A 22,807-nucleotide genomic window follows, 5' to 3' on the forward strand; every position below is an offset into this window, starting at 1 on the left:
ACAGATACACAAAAAAAACACAGGGCCATTTTGACTGATGTATTTACTGGTAGCGGTGGCATGCAGGAGGGCAACTCAGAGACATTTTCCCTCTCTCAACTCTCAACCTGGGTCTGATTTATGGCTTGTTTGTGTTTTTGCACTGGAAACCCTGAGCAGTATGAAAGAGAGAGAGGATAGTATGACTTGGATACAACAGAGAGGCGGTAATAGAGAGTAGAGAAAGAGTTGGTTATGGGAGTATGGTGAGTATTTCTTATCTTGTGTAACATCAATTTCATAAAAAGCAACATGAAGGATCCAAGAAGCAGCAGGATCCAGAGTTCACTCACGGCCTTCACCTCATCGATCATAACACTTGTAGCCTTCACGTCTCAGAACTTCCCTCACTATTTCTAAGCAACAACATCCATCTTTATTTTTATATCTTATTTGACATGCTTTATCTTTTCTTGCCTCAAGTTCACCTCAAACTCAATATCGGCAAGACTGAGCTGCTCTTTCCTCGCTCAAACTCATGAATCCTATAAGACCTCTCTCTATCACTATCGACAACACCTCACTGCTCCTGCCAAGAAGTTTTCGTAATTCTCAACTCTGCTTCAGCAACTTCATCCTGCAGGTTTTCACTCAAACACAGGACTTCCCATGTGAAACCAAGTCAACCTTATCTAAAGTTTGATGTTACATAACAATTACATGCATCATGTATGTTACGTCACATAATATAATATATTTTTTAAAACTCAAACCATGATCTTTTCCAAAACAACTAAACTACTTTAACTACTATGTTAAAAGGACTTCCTGGCAGCATCTCATACAGATGCTAAAGGGTAACTTGAACAACTGCGTGGGACTCAAAGCAGTGTGACTAAGCAGCATTGGTATTTGTCAACCTGGGAGGAGAAAGGGTTGAAAATTCCTGTTACTTACAGCCATTGTGCGCCTAAAGCCCCCCATTTTTATGTGATTATTTGATCTTTTTTCCTGTATAAAAAATTCCAGCCAGAGTTGATACAGTTGTCCCAGGTCAGATCCATGTGATATTGTCATAATCCCACCCCTCAATTTGCTTGTTCATGCCAAACTGCTCAGCCTGTTTCCCAATTTATATCAAGGTACCAGCTCCTGGCGACTCATAAAGATGTGTACAGTACCCATTAGCAGCTGAAAGAGACGCCCTGGGCTTTCAAGTGACTTGAATCTTTACCCATCCACAGCTGTATGAGATGGCACAGCCTATCGACGTAGTATAAAAAGGAAGAGAGTCCACATGTAGAGAAGGTGGAGTGGATGGATAGCATATTTACGACTCTAAGTTCAAAGACTTCTTGAGATTGTTCTGATTCACAACACTTTAAAAACCTTAATATATATATCTATATCTATCTATCTATCTATCTATCTATCTATCTATCTATATATATATATATATATATATATATATATATATATTATTGGCTGCTCTGTTTTATACTGACTACTGACTCCTCACTGACTTAACTGGCAGGTAGGGGCTGCAAGTCATCAACAGCTAGGCTAAAAACAAATCTCATCTAGTCTTTTGCAGGCCGCATTTTGGCCTTTGTTATGGTTGAAAAACTGACAATTAAAAAAGGGGCTTAAACCAGAGCATCTGCAAATTAATTGCATACTCTATACGCTATGATCCACTTAAGCTGGCCATGATAAAAGACGAATAAATCCATGTTTTTCTTCACCCCCATCTTGACTGTAAGGGAGCTAGGAGAGATAATTGAGTAAGATCCAACTCTTTTTTGCTTAGGAGAGAAGAAGATAGCAAGAGCTTTTATTTTGTGTGATGTATTACAATGGCAGTTGTGGTGGCTTTGCAGTAGGTGCTTCGTCTGTTGCTTGATGGAGATCTGCACCCTACTGACTGGTATGGTCAGTACACATTCAAGATCAGTGGTCTAACAGCTCTCAAAGGACTCAGAATTGGAAAAGTCATAGTCATGTATGAATTATTTGATTATTTTGAATAAAATTAATTAAAATTTGATGACCAATTCTACCCTGAGATATAATGTACAGCTCTAATTCCAACAGTGCTTATAGTACATCTATTGCCAGACATAACACAGCAAAATGGGGATGATTTCCACTGCACAAAAGAAGGGAGGGGTGGAAATGAATGCTTCAATGGATGAAAAAGGTTGTGGAGATCTGCGTTAACAGGAAGGGAGGTCAGGAGGAGAGGTTAGTTACAGAATAAAGAAGGCATTAAAAGTGAAATGAGCAGGACATGCCACCTATTAACCACTTCATCTCCAAACGACCGCCAATCATTCTTCGTCCACAGAGAAAGTCAACCCCCACAATCATCTCCACGCTCCACCCTGCTCGCTTGTTCTCCCCCCAAAAATATCTCCATTGTCATAACCCCTAGTCCATTGCCATTCCTCCCACCCACCATCCCCACAGTGCTAACCTCAGATTGGTGAGCACCAACAGGTGCCTGCCCCACAGGCTTCCCAGTACAAACACATTCCGCCCTCTCGTCACTCCCAGCACGCGCACCCAATCAGACCGTGGTTTCACCCATGGAGCCATGGCCACAGAGAGACGAAGGCACAGGACAGGGACAGTGTACGCTGCTGAAGGTTCCAACTAGCTGCCATTCTGCTGAAGGTGTGCATGTAGATGCCTAAGTTGGAAAGGCGTGTCATTCCAGGACGTTCCATCTAGACTCCAGGTGAGGGTGTGGACGGTCAACGTGCCGATATAGCGAAGAGTCGGGCCTTTGATTGACAGATGAAAGTGTAAGATGCCATGATTGTCATGATTGCACAAGAGAAGATGAGGATGAACATTCCTGTGAAGATGAACATATTTATCATCATATGCAGCTGCATTTGTCTCACTTTTACTGGTAAGGACATTTTATAGAATTCATGTTTAATGTCATTTCAAATGACTCAGTGTTTTCTCAGATTTTTTTAGTTTTACATAAACTGATATTTTAACATTTTCAAGAAAAAAAAATGACAAAACTAACATAAGCATGAATGTTTCCCTTAATCAGAATTTGTTTAATCTAAAAAAAAAAAAAAGAAATATATTGCTCCTGCATCTTTTAAATAAAGATGTACTCTGTCAGAAAACAATACAGGAATTTGGTGGAATCAACTAAACTTTTCTCATTAACTTAACCTAAATATACAAATTTTGATGATTCAAGAAAATTTTAATCTCTACTGTTTTCAGAACACTTCAGAGCATTCAGTTCATGTCTTTTGACTTGAAAAGATGAGTTGAATGAGTGTACTGTACTGAGTTTGATCAACTCATTAAATTAAGTTTCTAAGGAAACATGACCAGCATATTCGTAGACTTCCCAGCATGCATCATTAAAGTTTCAAACTGAGAAAATTACAACTACAAAATTACCTCAACTTGTCTTTTTAAATTCAGTCAACTTAAAATTTTAACGCCGCCCAGACGCTTACTATTTTAAGTTAAAACAAATAGTTTATATTTACAGTGTACATGATGAACTTCACAGGGACAGAAAGAGATGGAAAGAAAAGGAGAGAAAGAAAAACAAATATGCTTGGCTGCCTTTGACTTTGACCTTTGACCCTGCATTGTGCTTGGAAAACAAACAGTTGCCCTGTGCTTGTTGGCGACCTGTGGTGCAGTGTTCCCATTCCTCTGTCTGTCCTAACACTCCTAATGTACATGTATCCTGTTGGGCCACTCAAAAGATAATCCTTTCCACCTCTGGTTGCAAGCATACACTTAAATATTAAGGCATTTATACTCAAGATGGCTACAGTATGATCAGATAATAGAATCTCACAGCTAGTGCACTCTGTCAGTTCAGTTAAATTGGTATTGATTCCACTTCCACTGGGTTTTTTTTTGGGGGGGGTGCAAATTCAGAATTAGAATTGATTTGCGATGACTAGTTCTTATCTGAGCTCAGCTGAGGAGCTTTGACTTTGACCCTGCGACCCCACAGTGAGAGTGGAAAGCAAAACCTGCCATGCACCGGCTGGTGACCTCCACAGAGTTTTGTGGTGTATTGTTCCTGTCCACTCTAACCTACAACCGGAGCGATTTTACAACCGTATTTCCCCAATGAGGGGAGCCAGCAGCAACAGGACTGAGAGACATGAAACAGGAGACGCAGAGGGGGAAATCCCAGCGGAAAGAAGTCTTTATTCTATGTCCTGTCAAAGATGCCTATTATTCCACGTGACAATCAACAACCCTATACTGTCCAGCTCTGGAACATATAATGAATCATATTAACACATCATTGTTTGTTAATCAGAGTCTATTTTTGTCCCTGATGGAGCTGGTATCCCAGACATCCCTTTGATCCCATTCCCCTGCTGCATATCAATTACATTAGCTCAGTCACCTTTGCTACCCATCGTACAGCACCTGCCCTGCTGACTGCTTCTTTTGCGTGCCCTGTCTGTCCTTCTCGGCCTTTTCAACGTGTTGTTTTGTCACATATTTGGACTGAAAGCCAGTCCATCATCAGTAGTAATTGACACACATTTTTGGAGATGACTGTCATCGCACAGAGCACTAAATTCTGCTAATCATTAAATACTTAAAATGTAATAGCACACTTTAGCTGCTTCACTGGTGATTAATACAGCCTCATTTCTGTTGACGAGGTTCCTCTGCCAGATGAACTAAATCTCCTTGAATAATACATTTATTCCACGTGCCTCAAGTATTTCTTTTCATATCAATGAGTAATAATATGCACTTTGCATGACGAATTAGATAAATTAGAATCTGAGTCAGAAAAGCATCAGTAAGCCACCAGCACACAGTTTATTTTTAGCCTGGGTCATCCAGTGGGAATTGAACCTCTAACCACTGTGTGCCCGGCTCACTGATCCGCTAAGAACAAACATGCTGCAGTCTAGGTGTCAGTAGCATGTGTCATATGCTTTGGTTATCTTGTACTTCATCTCATTTTAATAGCTCTGGTCTTTTCCACTTAGGGTTCGTTTATTCTTGTTCTAGCTCTGCATCTGTTCCGCTTTCTTTCTCTCACATTTTGCTTTAGATTTATTCTTAATTAAACAATAAAACTTCCAGACTTTCTGTTTATCTGGTTTGATCTGAACTAAAAAATAGCCAAGCCTTGGTCCAACTGAAAGAGGTGATCTCAGTCAGCATCAGACTGAACTAAGGTTTGGTTTGCTTTTAGTATGAAAATTTTGGGGCAGACATTTCAGACTTTTGTAGACTCACAAGTCGGTCTGTAAATGCTTCACTTAATATAAGCTGAGGACAATCTCCTAGTAATTGTTGCTAAAACGAAATCGATTAGAGAGTTTAAAAAAAAACCTCCACTGCCAAGCCAACTCAAAGTCTTCAGGGCAGCCCTTCATACTAGGAGGGTGACACGGTGTGAATGTACTGAGGAGAACGGGAGCAGAACATTGTTTCCTGGAAGGCATGTCCTTGAAAAAATGTAAGGGGCCCACTTTTGTTAGCAGCTGTACTTGCTGTTGTTCAAGCAACTACCTTGCATGTAGAAATCCCAGAACAATGTAGGTGGCCAGATATCTGATTGTCTGGTGTCCTGAGACTAGGACTTTTGGACCAATGATAGGAAGTTTTAGCAAGTTATCATCAGAACTGGAAAAAGGAAAAACAATAAAACAAAATGAGCTGTGGTAGCACATGGGGAGAAGAGGAAGAGACCAAATTTTTAATTGAAATTTGGTTTTAAAACTTTATTTTAAGACTCGGTTGGAAGGAAAATCTCACACTCTTCAATTGGTTTTCACAAGGATGAAAGAGAGATTAACTGAACTGAGCTGACAACATCCTGAAGTCAGACGCACACATGTCTACACACCAATCAACTGCAAGTACAGGGAGACACAGATCATGATCGGTGATGACAACAGGACTTTGGAGGATGTTTGCTGTCTTTCCTTGTCAGCATGATGACCTACAGAGGTCTGAATAAATTGTAACTGATGTTTCCTCAATAATTATACTTCAAGTAAATTCAAATGATAAAATTAACACATTTCATATGTGATCAAAAAAGTAAAACATTTTTGTTTTTCCCTATTTCTTTGTTGCCCTACAGTTTTTCTCCATATCACCATTCTCTGCTACTCGTTTTTTTTTCAGATGGCTGTGGCTCTTGGTTCATTAGATATCATTTTATCCCTCATCACTTTCTGTCTCTTTGCATCCACACTTTCATCCAGGGGCCTCGGAAACAGAGCGGAGGCTCCATCAGAAGCTCTTCGAGAATTACAACATGAAAGTCCGACCAGCTCATTACTGGGAGGAGAAGGTGATGGTTCGAGTGGGGATGACCCTCTCTCAGCTCGTCAGCTTGGTAAATACAAATACACACATGCAAGATGGAGGCAATGTGCAATTTGCAAAGGCAAACACACACACTAACTCTTTTTTTGAAGGGGTGTGCATAAGACACTTTACAATGTCATAATCACGGTGCCTGTCATGATCATGAACGTCTGTATGAATGTTTATGCCATTTGGTCAACTATGTGATCTTTAATGCGAAGCTGACATTGTTTGAGATGTCTTCACTATGATAACTTGACATTAATCAAGTCAATAATGTCTTTGTTATGATAATTTGACATTAACTGGCTGAACTGGAGATCCCAGCTGGACCAAGCACAGCCTCTTAAACTGACAGTAGACACTTTAATGACAGGGAATACAGTACTGAGGTGGTTTTCTTGTCCTGACTTGCTCCTGGCACCCCAGCACTACCTCAGATAATTAGGTGGCTAGCTAGCTGGCCAGCTACGGATAACAGCAAGTGTCATGACATGATTATGAAAGTGTAATGACAGTCTTATGCACAGCTTAAGATAGTGTTACTACACAACCTTATGAATTATTTTAGTGGAGTGATGTCCAATGGAGTTATGAAAATGCAGTCCTGTCCTTAAGCACTCCAGTGACACACACACACACACACACACACACACACACACACACACACACACACACACACACACACACACATTGTTTGCCAGATCTGTGCTGGGTGCTGCACGGTCATCCATTCATCCAAACCCAATTAGTTTCCATGGAGTAGGATTGAAAGTAACAACAAGATATGGTGGCATCACTGATGTATGTCCCCCCCTTCTTTCTCCCTCTGTTTCTGTCTCTCGCTCTCTATTCCACTATAGAACGAGAAGAACGAAGAGATGACAACCAACGTGTTCATGAATCTGGTACGAGCATGGAAACATTCATCTTCATCACCGAGCCTCGCTCTGCTGCTCCAACTCCTATCTCCCCTCTCCCGGCCTGTCCGCCGCTCTCTGCCCTCAAATGGACTTGTCACTTTCTATAACCACAAATTATTTCTTGCTTTATCTCTGTGATTCTCTGACTCACTCTTTCATTTCTGTCCCTCGCCCTTGCTAATTAGAATCCGAGACGGCTTGAGTGTTTGTGACATTGGTGTGTGAGTGTGTGTCTGGATCAGTGGGGTTTAAATGACTTATCAAAGACGGGAGAAGCTAGGATGTAAATGACAGAGACATCAGGGTGCCGTGGTAATGATTTCACCTTGTCTCTGCTCTGCTGTGCCTCTTATTCACTTTCTTTTTCCTCCCTCCCTCCCTTCCTTTCCTTTCCTCCTTCATTCCTTGCTTCCCAGGCATGGTCAGACTACAGGTTGTCATGGAACCCAGAGGAATATGACAACATTAAGGTTTTGAGGATTCCTCCCAACAAGGTGTGGCGTCCTGACATCTACCTCATAAACAAGTGAGTGCACCCCCATGTTTATCCATATTTATCATCATACAGTAACTTAAACAGTCCCAAAGACAAATCTGATAGATTCTATTCTATCTTCAACAAAACATGTTTCACTTTAAAATGTTAGCAAGTGTGTTATCCATATTAGCAGTGTGGCTCAATGGATAGCAAGACTGAATTATTACAACAACAACAAAGTATATCAGGCAGCAATTGAACACTCTGTTCTTCAAGTTGATGTGTTGGAAGCAGGAAAAGTCCCAAACACCTTGTCCTAACTGCATGTGAGTGTCATAGAGCATTATGTAGCATCGCATTACATCACATTGCATTGCGCACTCTTTATTCCACAACAGAAGATGCTCAAATGTTTAACTAACTTTATCAATAGTTTCATTATGTTTGACTCCGTCTTTCTGTCTCTGTCTGACTGCTGCATCACACTCATCAAAAGTACCGGAAAGGACGGTTCTCACTGTGTCTGAGCAGGGTCATACGTTTAAGTGAAGATTGAATCTTCACTTATTAAAAAAAAGTGACTACTATCATGCAAAATGCAACTGTTTTATTGTGTTTCCTCACACAGCAGTGCACCTGTTCAGGGTGGGAGGTTAGATCAGATGCCACTAAAATGCTAGAAAAATCTGAAAGTGATGAAAAAATGATCATGATGATGAAGGTTATTTTGAACATTTATCTGACTGGTAGATGTTTACATTTTAATAAGTTAATTTCTCATCCTGCAACATCGATCAGCTGTTCCCCCCAGCAATGTCTTTAAAACATTAAAACTTTCTTTTCAACACAGAGAAGCTGAGTACAAAGCATGTTTAAGAAAGTTGGCTTAAGTACAATTGGAGCACAGAGCGAAAAGAGGCAGGAGGCAGGGAGGGTCAGTTGTGTGGGGTGTGCCTGGTCTGCAGTGGTTAATGGAACAAGGAAGGACAACTAGTGAACCAGGAACAGGGTGATGGGTGCCCAATGTTCACTGATGCGTGTGGGGAGTGAAGGCTAGGCCGTCTGGTCAGATTCCACAGAAGAGTCCAGGCCTCAGTGGGTCAGAACTGTTTTGGTGGCACAAGGGAGACCAGAACCATATCATAATAGTAGTCAGGTGGTTTTAATGTTGTGACTGATCAGTGTCTGGACTGACATGAAATACTGAACCAGGAATTGCAAAGCCTACTGGTTTCTATTGCCAGCATGAGAGTGGAATTTGTGTTATTTTGAGTGAAACAGCAAATTGCCATGAAATTCATGTCACCCTCAGGATGAAGTATAATCATTCTGCAAACTAGCGCCAAATCATACCAGTAGTTACCTCAGGCCACTTCATTTAGAGCTAGACTGTCATCTTTATAAGATTATTCACAGAGACCAAGTAATGCCCATCATGAGCAAGCACTGGGCAACAGTGACAAGGAAAAACTCCCTTTTAACAGGCAGAAACTTTGACCAGAACCAGGCTCTGGTGATTGATGACTTTTCATCTGGTGCCATCAAGTTTTTAATTTGTTCATTACTCTAAACTGATGACATTCCTATCAGCCTTAGCTGCACTCTTTGTTTAGTGGTAATTAAGAAATGTTAGCATGCTAAAAAGCTAAACTATGATGGTGGACCTGGTAAACATTGCACCTGCATTAGCATGCTAGCATTGCCAATAAGAGCATGTTGGCATGCTGATGTTAACATGTAGCATTTGTTATATATTTTTAAAAGTCAGTCATCTAAATTTGACAAATACAAATTGACTAAACCCAGAAGTGTTTTGAATTTTAGCACAGTGCTTCAACATAGAGAAATTTGGTGGGGCAAGATAATTATATATTTGAGGGTGTATTGTTATAACATCTGTGTGACATCTCATATATCAACATATGTCTCAAATAATAAACAGTATGTTGTCAACAGTCCACAGAGGGAAATGTATTTACAGGGACCAGGATGTAGAAGTCAAAAATCATGGTATACTAAAATGCCTGAAATCACATTTATCATTCAATTTCCTCCCTTCAGTAATGACGGTCAGTTTGATGTGGCTCTCTACGTCAACGTCTTGGTTTACAGTGATGGAACAGTCAACTGGCTTCCTCCAGCCATCTACCGCAGCACCTGCTCTATACAGGTGCTGTCTTTAATACATACACCTTTCTTTTAGTTCTGTTTTTCTCCTCTGTGAACGACAATTTATGGCTTCGTTGTACTGATACTGAATATGCATTATCCCAATGATACTTTACATTTTCATACAGAATTCCATACTTGTGAATATTTCCTTTCCCTCTAAAAAGCAACGTAAAAGTTTGGAATTTTTTCAACTCCCACAGGTGTCGTACTTTCCATTTGACTGGCAGAACTGCAGCATGATTTTCCGCTCGTACACCTATGACGCTTCAGAGGTGGACCTGCAGTACTTTCTGGATGATGATGGCCATGAGATCCACGAGATTGTTATAGATGAGAACGCTTTCACGGGTTGGTGCCTTCAGTGACCTCATCCACAACCTATAGTCCTGTTCATATGCATGTTATGACATTTACTGTATGAGTGAGTAGTTTTTCTAATACAATAATGGTACAATTCACTTTTTAAATCTCATTCTTAATTCTCTTTTAGCATCATGTATACAATAAAAAATTCTAAGAAAACATTGTCAAAGAAAATTGTCCTTTTTTTCATTTATTTATCTATACATGATGGGAAACTTTTTATAATATTTACAGAGAATAATTCCCACCATGAGCAAGCATTTGCCAGCAGTGGTGAGGAAAACCTCTTTTAACCCTTTTAAGTTGAACCAGGCTTGGATGATTGATGACTTTTCATCAAGTACCATCATCAAGTCAAATTTTAAGTTGTTCAATACTTTGATTTATGATGAACTACATGCAAAATTATTGACATTCCAGTCTGCCTCTTCTCTACTTTGCTAGTGCTAATTAGCAAATGTGACCATGCTAAGAAGCTAAACTATGACGACTGACATGGTGAACATTATAGGTTTAAACATCAGCATGATACCATTGTCAATGTGAGCATGTTAGTGTACTGACATTAGCATTTAGCTAACATTTAGCGTTTAAATTTTAAGGTCAGTATTTTAAATTTTACAAACAAAAAGACCAAACTGTAGGGTTTGTTCATTTTTGCACAGTGCTCCAACAAACAGAAATTACTCATCTCTTTCTCCACAGAAAACGGAGAATGGGCCATCTGTCACAAGCCCTCAAGAAAGAACATTAAGGAGGACCTGTACGAGGACATCACCTTCTACCTCATCATACAGAGGAAGCCTCTTTTCTACATCATCAACATCATCGTGCCCTGCATCCTCACCAGCGTGTTGGCTATATTTGTCTTCTACCTGCCTCCTGGAGCAGGTCAGCACATCAGACATGTTGTGACATTGTGACTACACATCACTGCCAAGACAGGATATACTGTAGGAAGGGCAACAAACCACCTTGATGCAGTGCCTAATGTCATGACAAGAAGCGTGTGTCTAATACAGACTAAACCATGGGGCAGGGCAACCTTTGAGGAAATTTGTTGATATATTACACAACGTGGATTGAAGGAAGGTGACCTTGGTGAGGAATCTATTTAGTCAATCTTTGATCTTACCCTGGAGAGGCAGGGAAGGCAACATCAATTAACACTGAATCTACCAAAGACAAGACTCAAAGTATTGTAAAACAATTGTCACTGTCTCATTTAGTTATATAAGGTAAATAAACAAAAAGAAGCAAAAATCACTTTTTGCACAGCATCATTTAAAAGATGTAAGAAAGTACTGAATGGCCAAAAAAGCTGCAAAAAATGAATCACTCCTTGCAGTTTAACTTTCCCAGTCATTCATCACTCCAATCAAGTCTAGTTGACAGTAATGGCAATGATCTACAGGATAATAATGGTATACCAGTACAGTACAGTACAGTACTATATCATTTAGAGTCAAGTTGTTTCTTTCTATCCTGGTCATGTCTAGAAGGGAACCCTTGATTTGCAAAACTCTTATGATTTTTGTGTTGTCTCTTTATTTTGCATCTTGTACAACTTCATTACATTTATAAAGTGACAACGATGTGGTTGAACGGGACAGAAAATACTTGGTTAGGGAAAGATGAAGGTTTGGGTTACAATGATCACTCCTGCAAGATCTTTCATGGGTCTGATGTTCTAGACACAACCTTACGACCCTGCACACACTTCTGTTTGAGGTAGTTTAGCGCAGTGAACTTGGAGCAGCAGAGCAAAATCTGTTTGACTTCACATGGACAGTAATTGATTCTTACCTCCTACGGTCATGTCTGAAACCAGTTCCTTCTGCCGCCTTGTCCTCACTGAAATCACTGGAGGTAGCAAGTTACTGTACAGAAATGCAAAAAGAATTTTTACAGGATAAACTCGACTTAGGTAAATCAGGTAATTGTCTTTTCTTATCTACAACAGACCAGTAAACTGTAAAACATTCTGTTGTCCAACATGCTTAAGATAAGTCCAGTTCATCACTTGAATGTTTTCCACAGCCAACAGTCAAATGTAAGCACATGTTAAGTTTGTTCTTGTCAACACGAGGCAGAAGCCACCAAAGTAACATGTCATAATTAATCATTATTCTCCAAACCATCCCTGTTGTCTGCAGGAGAGAAGATGACTCTCTCTATTTCTGTCCTCATCGCTCTGACTGTCTTCATGCTCCTGCTGGCTGACAAGGTCCCTGAGACGTCCCTTGGCATCCCAATTATTGTCAACTATGTCATGTTCACCATGATCCTGGTCACGTTCTCTGTTATCCTAAGTGTAGTCGTCCTAAATCTGCACCACCGAACACCCAGCACGCACATCATGCCCAACTGGGTTCGACAGGTGAGGTTTGGTTTAACCTCAGATTCACTGAGCATCCATCCAAACCTTTGAAAAACCTGATTTCACTGTTTTGTTACCTCAAATTTGCAGGTATTCATTAACTTCCTTCCTAAGTACATTGGTATGGAGAGGCCAAACCAAGAGGATGTTATGTTGAAGGAGTCTAATGATGACATGCCCATCCGCAGTTTTAATGGCAGGCAGCCCGGGGGAGAGTACTTCTTTCGCAAGATCAACCCTGATATTGTGATACCCTGGAGAGGCAGGTATGTCAATGATGTGACTCAAAGTGTAACAACTTCATTATATAAGGAAAGGAAACAAAAATATTATAATATTACTTTTTCTCAGATTTAATGTTGGCAAAGAGATTCTCCGCAGCTTAGTTTGTTTATAAAAATGTCTTGTTGTATTTTGTTTTTGGCACGTGTTATTTGCATTTAGGATGTGACTGCCAACGTGGCTATTTGCGTGTAAATACCGATGTGCCTCTTCTTACCCGGGTGCAAATATACACATGGAACAAAAGAAGAAAAAAACTTAGATGACAAGAATCATCAGACTCTTTATGCTTACAGCAGTCAGTATGGATATCCAGTGGAACCCTTTACATAAAGCATGTAAACCAATATGTAGCAGAATAGGAAATGGGAATAACAGGCCTAAAAACCTGTTAAATAATGGCCTAAAAGCCATTATTTATATAAGATTCCATGTATGAAAAGGGCACAATATATACAGTATAACAAACTTGATTGAATTAGACTACAAAGATAAAGCCAGCTTTTGGTTTGAGCTTTTAGGGGAAATAAACTGCCAAAACTTATCTATATTCTTACTTGTTAAGGATGTTAAACTCTGTAAACCTGAAGTAATACTCATCAGAGTCGTTCATCCAGATTCAGCTTCCTTCTGGGCTAAGATGTGTCAATCCTGATGTTACACTAGCGGCAAGCTATTTCTATTAATGTTAATAAAAGCCAGCGCAGGCATGAATCTTCTTTGTAGAGTGTGCCAAAGTGTGAATGTTGGAGCCGGTGCCAGACTAGCTATTATTGTAAAGTACACAGCGTGCTAGACTTGGCAGAGTTACCGCTGCCATCACCACAGCAGCTCAGGGAATCTGCCAAGACAGGAAGAGTGCGAGCACTTCCTTCAGCCTCACATATTTAATACCATATTTAGCTCAGCCAGGTACTCTGACAAACGGAAAAACAAGGATTAATGATTCAGCTGGATAACACCAAAAGGAGTAGATTGTTGTTCTGATTACAGTCTCACAGGCCTAAACTTTCTAATTATGTCATAATCATTATCATTATGTTTTGGTATTTATTTCTTTTAGTGTTGATCAAAGGTGTATAGGATTTTTGAGTGGGACTTTTGTAATGTATTTTCTAAACATAACCATATACACATAGCTTTTTATCTAAGCTAGTGGCAAATGTTGGACCATCATCCATTAACTGCTATTGAATGGATTGCCATGAAATTATGTACAGATATTAATGGTCCCCAAAGAATGAATGATGGTGACTTTGATGATACTTTGACTGACTAACAAGCCAATGGATTGTACAGCCTTACAGATACATTTTTCTCTGACATTGTGTTATTCTGAATTTAAGTGTTGGTCACAGATATGTTTTTTTTTTTTCAAAAGAAGCTTGTACCTTTATTACACAAATTTATGAATAATTCTGTGGGATTTCAATGTATTGCAGAGCTTCTTATTGAGTCAACTCACTGTAAACCTAAACACATGAATGAGCTGGTCTCATTTTTTCAGTTGGAAACACTTATTAATCCTGTGGCACTGCTTTCCTCAGCAAATGCTTAAATTGATTAATTAAATCTTTAATATTCAAGCACTTCTTATTGGAACAAAGGCTGTATTTTGTTTGTCCTCTGTTTGATGAAGCTTTCTTGCTCAAACAGTAGCCTAAATGGGAGTCTACAGCAGAGGTTTTGTTACTGAAAACATGTGAAAAGGTGCAGAACCACAAAGCACTGAATAGTGGCGTTAGTCCATTAGACTGTTGTTAACTGTTTATGTGTTCAGGATTTTTTGGGCAGACCTGAAACATGGCTCAGTGACATGCCACACCTCCCCCTCCCCTCACCCTCTCTAAGGGTCAGTTACAAACGTACCTACTGTCCCAGTCCAAATCAGCCCAGCAGTTCACTTCATGTCATTTCTGTTCCAACAACCTGACAGAGAAGAAAAAAAAATCATCCTGTTGCCATCCTCCGGCTCTGGTGGCTCAAACATGTCTGTCCAACAAAGCTGCCAGACAGAGCGTCCATGTTTCAGTACATTTTCAAATCTTTGGGGACTAAGTTTATATACTGAGCTATTTTTTAAATATTCACATTTGGTGGTTAATAACATAACATGACAAACTCAGACCATATTTATTACACAAACTTTAACAAATTTAATGTGACAAGCCTGTTTTGAAAATGTGAGTAGAAAGTATAGATATTTGTGTTAAAATGTAGGAAGTAAAAAATTATTAAATAAATATTCGAGTAAAGTACAAATAAATGAAAACTCTATTTACGTACAGTAACAAAGTATTTGTACTTAAGTTACTTCCCACCTTTGGCCCACAGCCATGCTAGCAGCTCTGAGAAGCTGTAAAGTAGCCAAATGCTAAACTCAGCATACTAACATGCTCACAGTGGAAATGTTGACATGCAGATGTTTAGCAGGTATACTAAAGTGGTCATTGGTATTTCTGGTCTTTGGTCATAAACCAAAGTATTTGACGCTGGATGACAAGCCCTCTAATAGTATATATATCTATATATCTGAAGTAGTGGACTGACCAACTGACTGAAGTCTTGTTTACTCAGACCACTTGAATTACACAATGCTTAAAGGTTCTTATGTAACTTTTGTCCACTGACACCTAAAATAAGCTGCCTACCCCAGATTTAAATTAAAAGCAGCAAGTTGGCATTTTTGTAAAAGCACAGTAATTTAAATGTGCTGTATTTCTTTACTGCCGTTTTCAGAGTTCCCCTTAATCAGCAGTGTATGCATGACTGTAATCTCTTTTTTCCATTTTGTGTTGCTGTAATTGGAGTTTCTTTAGCTGGTGTTCCCCTACTTGACTTACTGTACCAGACACTGTGTGTGTAGATCAGTGTAAAGCTTTCATGATCTGGGCAAGATGAGTCACTATGCTATATATCAATCTGTGAAAGAGGTTATCAAGATATACATTTTTTAATCTAAAGTGTTGCTTCAAGCTGAACGGTCCCTGCAAACATGCTGGCTTCACTCTGGCTAATCTGCCAGCAGGCCTCAGCCTTGCCACCCAGCCACGGCATCATAAACAGCTCCACAGCCCACTGAACCAGGCCTGGTGCTGGGTATCTCTCATCCCGTTCCAAAGGCATCACATTCAGCCTCGGCTAAGCCCCACACCCCCGTCCACAGTCGCCAGCCACTAAGCCTCTGTTTAGGTTGGGCATTAGGGGGTAATCCCACCGAAAGGAGGTGGAGGGAGGGTGAAGAATAGATAGGGGTAGATGAGTGGAAGGGAAGACCGGTGCTGAGTGATCGGGGCAGAGGAGGATTTCGTCGGTTTTTGATGTGGAAGAAATGGTGGTCACGCCGGCCGGCACCATCACCCAGTCTGTGTCACATAGACGTCTATGCCTTCATCCATCTTTGTTTGTCTTGTCAGTCTATCAGAGGGCTAATTAGAAGCCAGGGTCTGCATTACAGAATTGTCCTAACTCACAGATCCTGTTTCAACTGTGGCAACTAGGCTTAGCATCTCAGTAAAAATAAAAACATTACAGATGAACAGTTCTTAAATCAATGCTCCTATCCTGATCCAGGACTGTCTTGATTTCAAGTTGGGTGTTCTGAGTCCTGACAAATATCTGTAAAATACTAAAATGTCCCAGTTTTCAACATTCGCTGCCAAATTTTCCTGGTTTTCACCACAACTGAGCAGGCTATTAGAGTCCAAATACATGTACGGCACCCTCAGCTGAAATCTGAATAATAAATATAATAATAAATACAAAGAGGTAAATTCTGGCACACAGAATGTGCATCTCCGTGTGCACCTTCTGCTTTGGTTCATGTGCAGCACTGCACAGTGCAAAGGGGCTGAATGAGGGCAAATATTGATCAGCGGGTGTGGTGATCAGTAAAAAGGTTTCAGACCAGTCAAACCATTTTCAATACTCTAAAACAGCTGTACCAGTCACAGTTAAACATGATAACAACAGCTCAGCAATATAAAGACACTGATTTGGTGATATTTACATCAGAAGAACACTATTTTAGCAATAAGTCTAATGTACATGATCACATAGTTTAGTGATTAATGTTACACAGCAACAGCATTCGGACTGCGATGTGTTCACGAATAAAAGCAAAGTTTGAAAAGAGATGAGCCCTACTGTCACCCCTGTAAAAAATACAGTCCCAGACATGTGCCTGTACAGGAGTGTATGTGTGTCATAGTGAGAAGGGCCCCATGTATCTGCAGTAATGAATACAAGCTGTGGAATGTGGATGGCATTCAGCGTGTAGAGCACCACATAGCTCTGCCCTGAGCTGCAGGCAACACACACGTGCACATATACAGTACACGCTCACACACACACACACACACACACACATATTACAGGAGCTCATTTTTATTGTCCCCACAGTCCATCTGTTGTCACGCTGTCTCCCTGTGACTCTGATAACTCGTCCTGCTCCTTCACTGACGCCTTCCTCTCTCTGGTGCCGGAGCTTCTGCACATTATTAACATCATACACCCTTTATACACAACATGCGTGGACTGTGTGCATTGTAGACATGCACCGAAGTGCCAATCTGACAGGTGCACTGTGGTGTTGAGCCAGACGCCTTCAGCAGGGGACCCATAGCTCTCTCTCTCCTTTACTAATGTTTTAGTGGTCATGTGACAAGAATGATACAGAATGAAACCAAAGCAAGTGGAGCTAGTTAGTAACCTTAGTTGGGTCCTGTAGTCTCACCCAGCTGTTCCCAAACTTAAGAAGGCTGAGGCCCAGTTTGCAGTCTGAAAATGTCTTTTGGCCCACCCCAAAACACACAAGACTAATCATACCAATGACAAGATATAAGATAAATTCCAGTGTTGATGTGACAGGTCATCAAATGTGGTGTCACACCTGTCAAACTAGATCCAAATCATCCCCATCCTATGGCTTTGTTTACTTTTTTTCAGATTCACCATAAATATTTTATGGTTATTTCAAACTGGCAAAATTGAATATTAAAAATGTTTTATTATTTTTTTTTTAACACTCCTGGCCAACATGCAGGGCCTTCATGGCCCACCAGGGGGCCACGGCCCACACTTTCGGAATCCCTTGTCTAACCTACATGTTCTCACTCCCAACATGTCAAATACTGGAGCTTTGGCCATACGCTTCAAACTGTGACGCTGTACTTACCCCTCTAGTGCTCCACTGTGAAGCTAGCATAATAAATACACAACATCTGGGTAGACTTTCAAAATAAAGCTTGCAGAGGCAGAGAAAATGCTGCATTTCATGCCTTTAAAATAGGTATAAAATAGGTATTAAGTTATGTAACTAGAAGAAGAAAAATGGCACAGAAGGAAAAATGGCAAAAAGGGTATAGAAGAAGAAGAATTAAAATAGCATAGAAGAAAAGGGGGCAAAGAAGAAGACAGAAAAGGAGGGCAGAGTAGAAGAAAGAGAAGAAGAAAAAGAACAAGAAGAGGAAGGAAAGAAAAATGGTGGAAAGGAAGAAAAAAGAAAAGAAGAAAAGGGGCAGAGAAATAGAAGAAGAAGAAGAAAATACAAGTGTGACCAGCCTGATAAAGTTTAGAGATAATGTTCTCACCTGACACTGAGGGTATGCTGGTTTTACAAGAGGTGACGGGTGAATGGGGTGATGGGAAGCACAGGTCAGCAGGAGGAAGTGGAATCTGTAGCAAACAGTTAACACCCTATTTAAGTTTCTTCCAATCTGTGTTATTGTGGTCAGACGTGTGTGTATGCATGACCTGACCTGCTTTATAAGCACGGTACAGTTGAGTCAAATATTCAAGAGTATTAATGTTTTGGAATGGATTTTGCCCAATTGGTTTTTCTGCAAATCCTGAACAGTTTATATTAAGTTGGCTGTAATAGATTTTTTTATGAGACTGAATGTTGACTAAAATAATCACACAGATACTGAGGGTTTGAACTTGAACAGTCTGTTCATACAAGTTCTCATCCAGTTGTTTAACAGACATTTATGGTACGAAAATACTTCTTATATCAGTTTTTTTCATTTCCCTCCAGTGAAGGGGGAAAAATAGATTGTTTAAATTTCTCAGATACAATTTTAAAATGATTTATTTACAGCTGAACTCAGTGAAGCATGAAGGCATTATAAGAACGCTGTCAATATGACTGTTTCTCTCTGCTCTTGTGTTTTGGTTCACGGAACAGCTGTGTGTGTGAGGAGGAATGACGGGGTCAGAGGTCACTGCATCACATAAATGGTGACCCAGTGTTGTGTCAATGTCACCCCGCTGTTAGGAGCGTGCTGCCGCTGTCACTCAGTGCTCACAGGAGGAGGCCCGTGCTGGAGCAGTTTAGCCTGTCAGTGGCTATAGAGGGTACACAAGGACACATACTGTATGTTATGAAGAGACAACACTGACATGTCCATCTCTGTACTGTATGTCCTACAGTGGACAGCTAATGTCAGTGGTGGTTCGTCACAGCGGGGCTGAACAATGCTGCGCTGGTGACTCGTGACATACGCGACATAAATCTGGGCTTAGGGAGCGTTTGTGAAGAGAGCTGCTGCATGTTTTAGCTTCTTCTAGAGGACACTTGTCTAAGTAGCAAGACGCTCCACACAGGAGAGACACGGTGTCGGAAACAGCGTCATACGTCGTCCTTGTGTTCTCTTTATTTGCACTTTATTTAAACTCCATATTATGAATCTAAAAGTTAAAATAATGAGACTCAAATGCAAATAAACTGATGAATTAAAAAGAAATAATAATAATCTTACAACCGCTGGTACTCTGCACTTTCATTCATATATTGCACCATCATTTGTAATGTGCAGCTGCCAATATACAGGGTTTTTTTTTTTCTATTTTAATTTTATTGTTCTATGTGTGCATAATGCATAGTAAAGCTTGTTTATCATCTAATAGAACAGGTTGACACTGTAAGACAAGACATATGTCATACTGAAGGAAATATTTGTGCCCAAGATTCTTGGTGTGCATCTTGGATATGGTAAGCATTTTTAGGTGTAATAAATACTGTATAAATATACGACACAGAACCTATATACAGTATATATATACAGTCAGTGAGTGTAACTAAATATCACATGAATAGAACTTTTAAAAAAATTACCTCATCCATGACCATGTTTTCTGCCTGAGACACCTCTCATGATGGATTTTCAGCTACAGTGGTTGTTTGATGACATTGTGGGATCATGGGAGTTGTTGTCTTCATTGTTAAAGTACATCTTTTGTTAACTTTGAGACACCCCTAGTGGCAGAATTACCATATTTACATATAAAGTGAGAGCCAGTAGTGTACCAACTGGCATGTGCATGTGAAAACACAAGCACATGGTGTAAAATTTAAGTATTTGGGGCTAAACTTGTTGAAATTCTCCCTCTACCCTCTGTCTGCCTCTCTGTGTTGAAGGTGTGAGAGCACCGTGCACCTCCAGCGGCTGCCGGACTCTGACAGCTTCTGCCTGATCCTCCCTCCCAACCTGAAGTCAGCCATCTCCGCCATCACATACATGGCCGAGCAACTGAAGAAGCAGGACACGGACGACACGGTGAGAAACGCGCACCGCATGACACACGCTGTCAGGCAGCTGGTTACTCAGTCTGTCTGTCTGTCTGTCTGTCTGTCTGCAGCTCCTCCTCGGCACACAGTGTTCCAAACATGCCCCGACCATGTTCATGTGTCACTGGATAATATACAGCACACTGCTGACTCAGCACTTATACTGAGTGCAGAATGACTTTATAGTTTCCTAGTTGAGAAGCCAAAGTAGTTGCAAGCAAATAACTGGATATGTGACAGTTTTATAGCTTTATATCAGGTTATTCTTTCTATATATTATGACCTCTGATTTGACCTATGCATGCATTTTCACTGCTGGGGTCATAGTCGTTGTAGTGGTGAGTCTGTGGTCTTATTTTAATATTTTTCTATAGTGTTGTTATATGTATATAGTGGTATAATGCACAAATTTCTTATTTTTTTGCATATATTTTACATGTTAGAATACCGTAACTCAAGTTACAGTGGTTTTCCTTGGTTTCCTTGGAGGGCTTTTTGCAGTTTCTATAATTCCTACCCCATATTTTCTCCAAAATAAAACACATTTTAGAGAAGATTTAATGTCACAAAAATGATGAGAACTCATTTTTGACAAAAAATGGTGTTACTGCCTTTTTCCTTCATAAGGCAGTATATTAAGTGCCTTGTCGTGTGTGTGTGTGTGTGTGTGTGTGTGTGTGTGTGTGTGTGTGTGTGTGTGTGTGTGTATGTGTGTGTATTCCCTCCAGATGACCGGAGACTGGCAGTTCATCGCCCTGGTGGTGGACCGTCTGTTCCTCTGGTTGTTTGTCATCATCACCACCCTGGGGACCCTCGCCATGTTCCTGGATGCCAGTTTCAACTATACACCCGATGATCCGTTCCCATAGTAGACAGAACGCACAGAGCTGGAGCTTGAGTTTGGTCATAACTGACTTCTTGGTTTTTGGGGATCAGCAGATCTGACTTTCCATAAATAATTTAATACCTATTCCATATTTGTGTTGTCAGCCACTGAAATGTTTTGTAAGGTCAGGTAGCAGAAGAAAATGTGTTTTTTTTTTGCATAAAGTTCTGACAAACAACCTACATGATGACATAATCCATGTATGAATCTATAGCAGCTAATGTTATTTTGTCTAAATCATGTGTTTAACACATTGTGCTCTTTGTTATTTGAGTCTAAAAGCTTGAAATACATGTTTCTTGAAAGTGTCAGTGTGTTTGTTTTATTTTAAAGTATCAGGTTCTTTTTGAATGACTGAGTGGAACATGCAGGAAAACACTAGTTGATGTTGGACTCTGGTGGTTGTAATGTTTGCCTTTAGGCAGTAGAGGGCAGTAATATAATGTTAATTCTAAATATGAGAACAAGACTCATTGAAAGAAAACTGATAAAAGGTACTTTTTTTGTCAGTCTTCCATTATTAATGAATATAATAAGGTTTACCACTATTGTTCTGTTTTGGGTTCCTGAGACCCCAAATTTAAAATGTTATAAATCTGTTCTAGCTCACCTTTATACTAAATGGCTGTCATGCTGTTATTTTCAGAAGGTTCCTCATTATTTTGAGGGACTAATTCAATATTTTGAGGTAGGGGAGACCTGGGGCATTTGTAACATTTTTCATATTTTCCGTCACAACTGACAGACAACTTAAAATACACTACATACAATATCATCTTTTGATATTAATCCACTATATCTCAAGTAAAAATACACCTCAAAGTAATCACATTACTGCTGTAGTACTTATTGATGTTACTTATATTTTTTTGGTATGTGCAACTTGAATTAGTTGTCAGTCATTATATGCATTCAAAGCAAAAGTCTATGTTTATTTTTGCAGAGGACTGGACAACAGTTCTAGTTGTAACTACGTTTAAATTATCTGAACCATCTTTGTCTGAACACAAACAAACATGGTGCTAACGTTGCTTAGTTACATTTCAAATTGCTTAGTTTTTAATTTTAGTATTATGGTTCATGTTTTATCTAGATTTGTTTTAAAGAAGAAAGCACTCCCAAATATTTTTTGTAGATGATGCCACATCTTCCAAATCTACATTATATTTGTACCTTTCTAATTAAAACTACGAAGAGACACAAAATGACTAAAAAGAGACAGAAAATAACTACAAAGAGATACAAAAGGACTACAAAAACACACAAAACAACTACCAATAGACACAAAATGACTAAATGACAGAATACTAAATATCTGAGAACTGAGCAGGTTGTTTTTTGATGTTTGTTACACTTGAATTAGAAATTGTGCGAGACCCCTATAGCTGCTATAGTGCCTGTGTTTTTTCTTACTCATCTGTGC

The 22,807-nt window shown here is 39.8% G+C and overlaps 1 protein-coding gene across 1 annotated transcript; it reads left to right on the forward strand.

Moving 5' to 3' along the window:
• Positions 1 to 2,469: 2,469 nt before the first annotated feature.
• chrnb1l (cholinergic receptor, nicotinic, beta 1 (muscle) like) lies at positions 2,470 to 21,692 on the forward strand. The gene is made up of 11 exons (XM_084712517.1): positions 2,470 to 2,896; positions 6,225 to 6,358; positions 7,194 to 7,238; positions 7,670 to 7,779; positions 9,793 to 9,901; positions 10,104 to 10,251; positions 10,972 to 11,157; positions 12,423 to 12,646; positions 12,737 to 12,912; positions 20,349 to 20,487; positions 21,227 to 21,692. Exons 1-11 carry the CDS (start codon positions 2,797 to 2,799, stop codon positions 21,365 to 21,367), a joined length of 1,512 nt encoding a protein of 503 aa, XP_084568643.1. The 5' UTR covers positions 2,470 to 2,796; the 3' UTR covers positions 21,368 to 21,692.
• The last annotated feature ends 1,115 nt before the right edge of the window (positions 21,693 to 22,807 follow it).

The sequence above is a fragment of the Lutjanus erythropterus genome, chromosome 23 (genome assembly GCF_056507025.1).
Source record: "Lutjanus erythropterus isolate fLutEry1 chromosome 23, fLutEry1.hap2, whole genome shotgun sequence".
Classification (NCBI taxonomy): domain Eukaryota; kingdom Metazoa; phylum Chordata; class Actinopteri; order Lutjaniformes; family Lutjanidae; genus Lutjanus; species Lutjanus erythropterus.